General features: G+C 36.4%; 2 protein-coding genes across 2 annotated transcripts; both read left to right on the top strand.

Annotated features, from left to right (window-relative positions):
• Positions 1-337: 337 nt before the first annotated feature.
• LOC136202843 (conserved oligomeric Golgi complex subunit 3) lies at positions 338-9523 on the top strand. The gene is made up of 25 exons (XM_065993771.1): positions 338-565; positions 888-971; positions 1056-1166; positions 1353-1397; positions 1483-1557; positions 1677-1772; positions 2194-2271; positions 2878-2963; positions 3118-3184; positions 3331-3393; positions 3487-3588; positions 3756-3860; positions 3948-4040; positions 4802-4887; positions 5019-5238; positions 6014-6100; positions 6712-6828; positions 6955-6987; positions 7091-7177; positions 7264-7326; positions 7425-7541; positions 7790-7882; positions 8395-8520; positions 8757-8857; positions 9098-9523. Exons 1-25 carry the CDS (start codon positions 482-484, stop codon positions 9225-9227), a joined length of 2349 nt encoding a protein of 782 aa, XP_065849843.1. The 5' UTR covers positions 338-481; the 3' UTR covers positions 9228-9523.
• A 731-nt stretch (positions 9524-10254) lies between these two features.
• Positions 10255-11727, top strand: LOC136203908 (protein FAR1-RELATED SEQUENCE 5-like). The gene is made up of 2 exons (XM_065995133.1): positions 10255-10420; positions 10780-11727. The coding sequence occupies exons 1-2, from the start codon at positions 10379-10381 to the stop codon at positions 11725-11727; spliced, it is 990 nt and encodes a 329-aa protein (XP_065851205.1). The 5' UTR covers positions 10255-10378.
• The last annotated feature ends 16 nt before the right edge of the window (positions 11728-11743 follow it).

Here is an 11743-nt window from a genome sequence, read left to right as displayed (position 1 = left end):
GATGTTTGTGTAGACCTGTTTGGTAAAAATTAGCTGATTGATAATAGCGGTTTGTGCAAAAAGACGAATAAGGGCATTAATTTTGGCGCAGGAGAAAAGAGAGTCTATCTATTAGGGTTAAAGAAGTCTATTAATTTTAATATTGCAAAACGCTAATTGAAAAATCTCATTTTAAGAGCATTTTCTGAATTAGCGTTTTCATCTCAAAACTCTCTCCACCAAACACTCCAATTAACGATTTCAGTGATCAAACCTCTAAAATTGATCAAAAAACCGCTCTTCTTATCCAAAAGAGTATTTACCAAACAGCACCTTTATTTATTTTCTATTTAGCAGTATTTCAATAATCGATTACAGATTTTTCCGATTCAACAAAAACCGAACAGCCGCGGGGTGTGTTTGAAGATGTTGGTGAGTTCTGCGTAGTAGGAGAGGAAGAAAGAAATCTGTGTCACTCTTTCTTAGAATCGATCAGAAAACAATGGCAACCAAACCTTCTCCTCCCAATCTGCACAAATCCGTTGCCATTTCCAAAGGATATAACTTCGCTTCTACTTGGGAACAGGTTTCTTCTCATCTTTTACACTCTTTGCCTCCTCTGTTACACCTCCTTTAGCTGCTTTTATGATTTTGGATCTCTTCTTCTTTACCTTCATTTTCTTCATTTCTATTATTCGGTCCAATTCAACATACTCGTAATTTTAGATCTGGTCTATCGATCCGCCAGCTGCTGATTCCACATTTATGTGTATTGAATTTCAATTTGTTTGAGCATAAATTTGAATTTTTCTGATGAGATTGATCTATGCGCTTCTCACTCAATTTAAGTGATCAATTACCTAACTACTCACCTTGCCACTCTCTTCTGTTTCCATTTTGCTTTGCAGAATACTCCATTGACCGAGCAACAACAATCAGCAATCGTATCTCTGTCTCACGCTGTCGCCGAGCGACCGTATCCTAACAATTTGGTTAGACTTCAAACATAAATTGTATTCTTGAACTTCTGAATTGTGAACTTATTTTCAGAGTGATTGCTGGGTTCTCTTCTATAGGCCCAAGATCAAATCTCTAGAAAAGACAATGGTGGGTTGACTGTTTCGACCAAGGATAGTGCTTTTGAAGATTCTCAAGCCATTAAAGCAGTTTTAGTTAATACAAATCAGGTGAGCTATTTCATTCCCAATGTCCTGCTTAAAAGCAGTTAATTTGATGATTAGTTCATACTCCATCTTATTCAATTTCAGATTGCAATGCCTTTGTTTGCTAAACATGATACTTGAAGCTTATTTGATTGATTTGCTTATGTAGTATATATTTGTCAAACATTATAAATTTTCTTTTCTGGGCAGTTCTACAAATGGTTTACAGATCTTGAATCAGCCATGAAATCAGAGGTTAGCCGTGATTTCTTAGTGAAGTATTATTCCTTTTAAGGTTTTGAAAATTTGGTTATTGTAAGTTACTTATTTCTGTTCATAGACAGAAGAAAAGTATCAGCACTATGTCAATACTTTGACAGAGCGCATACAGACATGTGATGGTATACTTCATCAGGTATGTCTTTGTTACTTTCACTTGTCTATATCCTTGTATAGTTGTGTTGTTGATGAGCTCTATCACAATTGTTTTCTCTTGATTTTGAGCTACAAAGTTTATGGACTTCTGTCACACAGGTGGATGAAACTTTGGATTTGTTTAATGAACTACAACTGCAACACCAAGCAGTAGCTACAAAGACTAAGACTCTTCACGATGCATGTGACCGATTGGTGTGGTTTCTTTCCTTTTCTCTGTTTACCTCCTTAGACTTGCAGGATTTAGCCTTTGTCATATTCCATGAATTACAGATTCTGATCTTTCAATGCTGATGAGAAGATTAATATCAATTTGTTTTGAGTTTTGACTGATTGAACCTTGCAAGCATAAAGCTTATACATCATTTCTGCTTTATCTAGGTTAAGAATATACCACAGAAAATTGACAATAAAAGATTTTTGCAAAAGTTTTTGTTTCTCTCAGTTTTCCCGACATAGTTTGAGTAAATCTTAAGATGATATTTTGGTTATGCTAATGCTGCGAGTTCTATGGTCCAGATTATTAAGTTTTTCAGGAACTATATTTGCAAGTTTGTAATCTAGATTGGCTGAGCTTGCTTCTTATTTCTTTTTCCTTGTATTTTCTTGTCTTCAGTTAGTAGAGAAGCAAAGATTGATTGAATTTGCTGAAGCACTTCGCAGTAAGCTCCGCTACTTTGATGAATTGGAGAATGTAAGGTTTGAATGCTACCTTGCCTAGAGTCTTGGTCTCTCCTTGTGTTACTTTAGTATTTGATTATTTTGCAAAAAGTGCATAGGGACTAGTCTTTTAGAAGTTTCACTACGAATTGAACCATTGGAAGCCATAATCTCTCTTAGAAGTCAGCAGTGCACACTTGGGGCATGAATTTTGTCAGCACCTTCACATACACAATATGCAACATATACAAAGAAATAATATTCCAATGCTGGAAGAATTTCTTGGAAGCAGGACTTTGCAACTTGCATTCTTGAATTAACCCTGACATAGTTATAGGACAAACCTTGTTGTTGATCATTTGATTATATACTTGGCTGTTGTCATTTAACATATGGATTTCCAGATCCATTATACCCAGATATTCGTAATTGTTTCTGGATCGGGGATGGTTTTACTTATTTCCTTGTTTCATTTATGATTTAAGCATTCTGTTTGTCTAATATGCAACTGTGCTGACTGGTATGGATTCTAGAGGCTCTTCCAATGACTTTATGCTTTCATTTGTTTACATCCAATGAACTATGGTCATATATTAGTAGTTTTTTAAATAAAGTTTGTGTGATTGGTCTTCTTGTACAGATTGCTACAAGTTTTCATTCTGCAAAAGTCAATGTTGGATCTGAGAACTTTCTTCCGCTGCTCAAACGTCTGGATGAGTGCATATCGTAAGTAAATAACTATTTATTCACTGTATTTATATTTAGGGTATGATGAATGAGAACGGGTGGTCCATTTTTTCTGTGATAATTTCATAGGTGTTGTATTTGTTTCTGTTTTCTTGCTTTGAATTATTGATACATCTTTTTGACTCTATCTCAGGTATGTCGAAAGCAATCCACAATATTTGGAATCTAGTGTTTATTTGCTCAAATTTCGGCAGCTTCAGGTAAACTAGTGATGCAAGTAACTTGATAAATGATTGATTTGGTAAATGGTAAATAAGACATCAATGTTATCCCCAGACGCCTTTTATAATCTGTAAGATATATTTCCACTTCAGAAAGCTTTACCAAACTTTATATTGTTTGACAGTCTCGGGCCTTGGGCATGATTCGTTCTCATGTTATTTCTGTTCTGAAAGGTGCTTCTTCTCAGGTGAAGTCGTAGTGAACAAAGTTTTGAGCACTTTTATGCTTGTGTATGTGTTTTAGGTCTGTAACATGCTGGTTTCGCTGTTTCTTTCATCAGGTCCAGGCAGCTATGCGAAGCTCTGGTGGAAACAACGTGTCTGTTTCAGAGGGTGTAGAGGCATCTGTTATCTATGTCCGATTTAAGGCAGCTGCAAATGAGGTAATTGCTGGAATTTCTATCCTTTTGGTCTCCGATGATGGATGCCAAAATAACAGATTATGATGGGATTTTAAAGATTACATGAATTCTATTTAATGCGGAGGGTGATATTCTTCTCTCTGATTTAATGTTTATAATATGAGGTACCTAACAAATAAGTATTGCAGCTCAAGCCCATACTGGAGGAAATTGAAAGTAGATCATCTAGAAAGGAATATGCTCAAGTCCTTGCAGATTGCCACAAATTGTATTGCGAACAGAGGCTTTCTTTGGTGAGTTGGTTATAGGTAGTTCTGGTGTGTACTCTTTCAAGTCAACTAGCTCACTCTAACAATATTCTACATGTTTCTGCTGCTTAGGTAAAAGGCATAGTGCTTCAACGAATATCTGAATTTTCCAAGAAAGAGGCCTTACCATCATTAACAAGATCTGGATGTGCATATCTAATTCAGGTAGTTTTGCTGTCACAAAGTACAGTTTTTATATATGGTTCATGAATGATGGATATCTAATTTAGAGTTATAAGTGCATTTGCTTCAAAACTTTTCTAGTGGGAATAGATTTAGCCATCTGAATATTTATTTCAGTTTTGAGCTCTTTTTTGTGGCCAAAATGGGAGGCTACAACTGAAGAATGATTTTAGCTAGTTTCAAAATGATAACACGCCTCCTCTTTCCAAATAAACCATAACTTCCAGTATTTGCTTCAAAACTTTTCTAGTGGGATTAGCCATCTGAATATTTATCCGCTTTGAGGCCAAAATGGGAGGCTACAACTGAAGAATGATTTTAGCTAGTTTCAAAATGATAACAGGCCTCCTCTTTCCAAATAAACATAACGTTCCAGTATTTGATCAAGAATGCCAAAGTTTACTCATAATGGAGCTGGAAAATGCTAAGCTACAATTCTTGTTTTCTGCTTGTATTTTTCATTCTTTCTGCCAATCCATTATTCCATTACAATTAACGCTGTCAACTCATCATTTTATGGTGCTTTTATTTTAACTTGTCTTGAACATTTATGTTGTGTGGATAATAAAAACTGCAATGTAATGCATTTATTTGCAACCAATTTGCTTTCCTCAACTCAACTCATATCATCTCCACTAAGGGTTAATTTCATATTTATAGGGGGTGTTATTATAAATTACTCTTTTTCTCCATATCTTGTCTTGGGACATATAGTCATTTGGCTTGATGCAATTTAAATGCAGGTTTGTCAACTTGAGCACCAACTCTTTGATCACTTTTTCCCATCTTCGGAGGATATTTCTGGTTTGGCTCCATTGATTGATCCTCTGTACGTCCCTTCTAGCTTCATTTTGTTGGGGCATTCCCTTTTTGTCTGTTCCAACTTCCCTTGTTCCTGTCCAACTATTTTAGCCGGAGAATGCTTAGTTTACCCTTTCTGTTTACAATACCTATTGGCAGGTCTACTTACTTGTATGATACACTGCGCCCAAAGCTCATTCATGAAACAAATATTGATCTTCTTTGTGAACTTGTTGATATACTTAAAGTCGAAGTCTTGGGGGAGCAGCTTAGCAGGCGGAGTGAGTCATTGGCAGGGATACGTCCTACTCTGGAAAGAATTTTGGCAGATGTTCACGAGCGACTGACTTTCCGTGCTCGAACACATATTCGTGATGAGGTTGTTTTCTCTTGCAAGTTACTGCAGTTGATTCTTTAATAACTGTGTGTACTTTCTCTGTGAAAATCCATACAGGATCTCCTTTTTCTTTTTGGTCATATTTTCATGTTTATGGAATTGGAAGGTTGATTCCTCATATTGATGCAAAAGAGAATTATCCAATCATGGCTTAAATTATCTGGCAAAATTGTTGTTTCCAGAACTTACTTCGTTCTGCATATAATTTCTTAGGCTATATTTTTAGTACATCAGATCATAAGATTAAAACAAAACTACCGGATGGATATTTTCTTTTGGAACTTGGTTATTTTTCATATTGTTATTGAAAGTTGGGACATGTTAAAAACCTGTCTTTTGTAGAAACATCTGCTCGTCTTTTTATTTTAGCTTACTGTATCAGGAACCCATGTCAATAATTAAAAGCTGAGCATACATTTTAATTATAACTTGTGGGGATATCAACGGTACAGGTCTCATGTTACTTCCAATTTCTAGTGAATTGTATAAATGACAAGAGTTTGCAGAGTACCTCTATTTTTAGTGATCTTCATAGAAGCTCACTTGACACCCATGTTTTACTTGGAAACACAATTTCTATCAATCAAGCACCAAAGTTGCATTGTCGAGACATATATTATGGTTATTTTTCCCAAGTTGGTCCCCTTCTATTTCAAGATCATATGTTCTTTGGTACAATCATAACAGTATATCAGAAACGCTTCTGTTCTGCAGACGTGGAAGGATTATTTTGAAACTTTATTTGTTTCTTTTGCAGATAGCCAGTTTCATACCTTCCGAGGAAGACTTGGATTACCCTGCAAAGCTGGAGCGATCTGTTGAAACAAAATCAGAAAATACTTCTGTAAAGTTTCTTACTCTTTCTTTCTATTTCTACTTCTCATTTTATCCATGTATACACAAGCTTGCCAAATGCACAGAAAGCATATTCAAATCCTCTACTTTACTAGAGTATTTTTCTGGTATCTTTGTGCCATTTGCTTCCTTTGTTACACATTCTGTGCTTAATTATACAGCAGTGACATATGTCTAGATCATAAACTCTAGCTAACATATGGGAATTGGCTTTGTGAACTGACATCTAGTTTTCCACGTTTGAAAAGTTTTTATTGAGACTTGACGTTGCATGTTCAACATGTTACCTCTAAGGTTTGAGTTATATTCATGAAACAAATTTGTGGTGGTTCAGCATCATAGTTGTGTGCTATTTGGCTTCTTTGTAAATGATTCAAGCCAGGAAACAGTTCATATACACATATTAGTGCCTGTATGCCCTTGTCTTGGATACCCAATCATGTTCTGCTTTAGCAATATCCTGGAAGTTGAACCATGCCTAATTGGTTCTCTATGGTTATTGCTTGCTGGTAGAATTTGCTCATTTTATATTTGCATATAGTGTGGAAATTGCATTTATCAGCATTATCTTTTTTCTAAATTTTCATTTCTTATCTGCAGATCGAAGAAACTCCAGAAGTATTTAAAACTTGGTACCCACCCCTGGAGAAGACTCTATCCTGCCTTTCCAAGTTGTATCGTTGTCTAGAAGCATCTGTGTTCAATGGTTTAGCACAGGTATTTGAATCATTGGAAATCATTCTTGCTCCCATTTGTCTAGTAAATTTTATGAATAAATTTATCTCTTTGTTTGTGCCATCTATAAATCTACTTTTTCTTTTCCTTGGGTGGTGTTTCTATCAGGAAGCAGTAGAAGTATGTTCCCTTTCTATCCAAGTAAGTAGCTAATTTTGTATTTTCACTTTTATGAATTAAGGAGATTGAAAGTTCTTTGAGCGTTAATGGCATCATTTGATACCTTGGATAAAATTTGCTGTAGAAAGCAAGTAAACTCGTTACGAAGAGAACAGCAGTGATGGATGGGCAGCTCTTCCTCATCAAACATCTTTTAATCTTAAGAGAACAGGTTATCTCTTTGTGCATCTTTGTTTCTTGGAAATTGTTTCTTAATTAGAGCATCTTTTTAGTAACTCTGAAGTTTTGATCTCCCAGATTGCTCCATTCGATATAGAATTTTCAGTTACATACAAAGAGCTTGACTTCTCTCATTTGTTGGTTAGTTTTTGTATAACTAAAGCTCAGATAGTTCCAAAATATATTCCTCGGTACTTCTTTAATGTGCAAGCCTTATTCATGTTGACTTCCATCACCAGGAACACTTGAGACGGATACTTAGAGGTCAGACCTCTCTATTTGATTGGTCAAGATCAACTTCATTAGCAAGGACGTTATCTCCCCGAGTTCTGGAAAGCCAAGTAGATGCCAAGAAGGTTTGTTGATTGGTTATTAATCTTGGCTTATTTGTTCTGTTCTTTACAATCTTAGCCTCTCCTTTTATGAAATAGAATTGTTCTATATGTTTAGGTTGCCAGAACTTTTGCCAGGAAATGGCATGAAGTTTTGGAGCATAATTTTGTTCTGATGCTCATTAACTTCGGTTTGAGTTCTAGTGAAATCTGAATACTTGTTGTGCTTCCTGTATTGATGTTTTAACATGTGAACCTTGGTTTTCTTGAAGGATCTGGAGAAAAGCCTTAAAGCAACCTGTGAAGAATTCATAATGTCAGTCACTAAACTAGTTGTGGATCCGATGCTCTCATTTGTTACCAAGGTATGTTTATCACCAAAGATCCTAACTATTTTCGAAAAGTATATTTGTACAGCTGGAAAAATCGGATCCTAAAGTACATGCTTAAACACGAAAACAGTATTAAATAAAATTAGGTCAGTTATAGCAGAGGTGGGAGCAAGATGCAATATATATGATACTGGGCTAAAACTTTTTAACCTCCAGCCGTATATTCTGTAAATAGATAGGGCACTTGTATCAGTGTCACCAATACAGTTTTGCAACTTCTGTGTACTAGTATAACTAATCAACTTGAAATTTTATTTACCAATTTATCTCCTCTTTCACCTCCACCGAACTAAGAAGTGTGTATGTATGTATATATATATATATATATGTGTGTATGTATGTATGTATGTATATATATAATGTTTGGAATAAGGAAAAGAGAACATAATATTGTAGATATTACTTCCCATACAATGAGAAATCAGGCACCTTGCAATTTTTCGGATCGCCAGCTACAAGCCTGACTATTTAGTTTGTACTCGCAGGTTACAGCTGTAAGAGTTGCACTGTCCTCCAGTGGTCAGAATGATAAAGTAGAGTCGATGATGGCCAAACCCCTTAAGGATCAAGCTTTTGCTACTCCAGATAAAGTGTCTGAATTGGTTCTGAAGGTATGTGATATGATTTTGAATTGACGTTTTATTTTGTATTGTGTAATCAACAAACCTGGTGATGGTTACTTGTAGTTGTAGTCGATTGGGGAAGTTTTTTTTATGAGATTTACTGAAAAATCCATTTTGATCACGCATATGTACGTGAAACTTTGGAGACTAAACGTATTCCTTTTACATTATCTCATACTTCTATTTTTCGAACTCTGATATCATGTATAACATTTGTGAAACAGGTGAACACTGCTATTCAGCAAGACTTACCAATTGTGATGGCAAAGATGAAGCTTTATTTGCAGAACCCATCAACAAGAACGATACTTTTCAAACCAATAAAGTAAGTCAACCCAATATCAAAGGAATAAAAAATGATATGGTGAAGTTTCCGTAGATTTTATACCACATTTATAAGGCCGATAAATCTAAATCTTTTCATACTCCGCAATTTTATCCAAACATTCTAATTTTGACAACTTTATCTGGATATAAGTAATCAATGGCAGTTTTATCCATGCTCTAAAATAGTTATAACTTGGACAAGTTTCTTATTATCTTGATTGTTGCTGTACCGGTGCAGGACGAATATCGTTGAGGCGCATATTCAAGTACAGTCGCTTGTGAAAGGAGAATATTCACCAGAAGAACAGAACATCATTAAAATGGTATCCATAGAGGAGCTGCAAGCACAACTCGACAATCTACTGTAGAATGTTACGAAGCGGATTCAGTTTTTCGTTATTCAGAGGATGGAGAGCAGTTTTGATTTGTCATTAGAAACTAAAAGTCATTATTAAATCCAGATTGTATTCATTATGTATGTAGTTTGTTATAACTGGGAGCTAAATACGACATTCTTATTGAGTATAGTAAATGAGCCTCCATTACTAATAATTACTTGATAGGATGATTGATGCTTAATGCTGGCATGTAAGGCTACATTTTCTGAGCTGTTTACTCATGAAGGCAATGACTGCATTTGAGGAATACTTCATTTTCTGCCAAACCTTTGCTAGAGAAAGAGCCTGCCTTAAAGTGTAAGAAAACCTTGCTAATATTTTGGGCAGTGAATAAGAGAGAGAAATCAATAAGAATCCAACTAACTGAGAAAACTCGTGATGACGTTAGCTTGGGTAAATTGTATCCATGGCCACACAGCTTTGGGGTAAATTACACCCATGGCCACTGAACTTTACCCATTTTCACATTATGGCCACTGAACTTCATTTCTTCTCGGTATGGCCACTGAACTTTATACTTTTTAACACCGGTGGCCACTCAATTTTAACTAACTTTTCAAAATGACTGTTAACGATCGTTAACGACCTCAAAATGAAAATATTCAAGAATTAAAGTTGTTCAGAACGACATTTACCATGAAACCACATTTTTTATTTTCGAAAATCACATTTTTTGGAGTTTTCTCTCTAAAAATTTACTTTCTCTCTCCTAACCAAACAACACCCAAATGACCTCAAAACGAAAATTTTCAAGAATTAAAGTTCCTTAGAATATCATTAACTCTTTGGATTTTTTATTTTTATCCGTCAATGATCGTTTTAAGACATTAAGTGGCCACCGGTGTTAAAAAGTATAAAAGTTCAGTGACCATACCGGGAAGAAATGAAGTTCAGTGGCCACAATGTAAAAATTAGTAAAGTTCAGTGGCCATGAGTGTAATTTACCCCACAGCTATGCCTTTGGATACCCAATTTTAAAGGGGTATTGCTAAATACCGCCCTTAATTTCCGTTTCACCGCACTGTTTTGACCATTTTACCCTTGCCACTTTTTTCCCCCCTAAAACCTTAAAAACTCTCTCTAGTTTTCTCTCCCGAGCACAAATCCCGGATTTGAAAAAAATGGATCAAAACATTCCCGAAGACAATGAGTTCGAACACGAGGTAATATTACGAGAATTAAAAACGTTATTAATCATTTTTTTATTTTTTTTTATTCGAATTTTGCCTGGGCGGGTGGCGATTACCACCCGTTCCTTAGGCCGATCGGATGAACTACCCGATCGGCCTAAGGAACGGGTGGTAATCGCCACCCGCTCCACCCATGGAACGGGTGGTACGCGCCACCCGTTCCACCTTTGGAACGGGCAGTACGCGCTGCCCGTTTCCACCTATGGTGGAACGGGTAGCCTGCCGTTCAGGCAAAAGTGGACAGAAATTGCCCCGAACTAATTTCGAACGGGAGAAATAGGCCCGAAGTATTTTTTTTTTGTAATTTTAATGTAAATTTTTCGTATATTCAGGTACCGATAGAAGATTGGAACCCCGATAACATTGATTATAGTTCGCGTTTTATAACGGATACCGTTTTCCCCTCCAGTCAGGATGCTATTGATTGGGCAAAAAAGATAGCTATTCAGAATGGGTTTGAGCTTGTAATATCTTCGCACAAAAATGGGGGTAAACAGAAGTTGTTGCGCTGTTCACAGGGTGAACGATATAGAGGTGTTGTGAAAAATGATGAAGATCCTGCAATTAGGAAAAGTAAAACTAAAGCGTGCCGATGTAAATTTCAGATTAAAGCCTATCAACATGCAGACCTTTCAGGATGGGGGATAAAGGCTAAGGCTGGGTTAACTGGAATGCATAACCATACAATGCGTATGTATCCAGAGGGAAGTCGGCAAATGAGCGGACTCAGTATCGCATCTAAACAAATTGTGCGTGATATGTCTTCAGCTCAAGCAAAGCCTTGTGCTATTTTAGCAGCAGTTAAAGAAAAACACCCAGAGGACAACTCAGTAATTAAACACATATATAATTACAGGGACAAAATGAGGAGGGACGCGTTTGAAGGTAGAGACCTGGCTAGTCAATTCTACCATATTGCTGTGGAGAACAAATATGTCAATTACACACAGGCTGATTCAGGTGTGATAACGCATGTGTTCATGGCACATCCAGAGTCAGTTGATATGTTCAGGACTTACCACTGGTACATCGACATTGATTCAACGTACAAAACAAACAAGTACAAAATGCCGTTTGTTGAGATTGTTGGGATGACGCCATGCAATAATAACTTCAAGATAGCGTATGCTATTGTTAAAGACGAGACCGAAGGGAGCTATCGTTGGATTTTGCAAAGGCTGAAGATTTTGCTTGGGGATGGCCACAACGAAGCCCTAGGAAGATCCGGGTCAACTGTAACTGCCTCTCGATGTGGCCTGAAGCAAGGAAAATACTCGTAAATCCAGGACTGGAGCA

The sequence above is a fragment of the Euphorbia lathyris genome, chromosome 8 (genome assembly GCF_963576675.1).
Source record: "Euphorbia lathyris chromosome 8, ddEupLath1.1, whole genome shotgun sequence".
In the NCBI taxonomy this organism is placed as follows: Eukaryota; Viridiplantae; Streptophyta; class Magnoliopsida; order Malpighiales; family Euphorbiaceae; genus Euphorbia; species Euphorbia lathyris.
The sequence above is the reverse complement of the archived record's forward strand: the minus strand, read 5'-3'. Positions and strand labels throughout refer to the sequence as shown.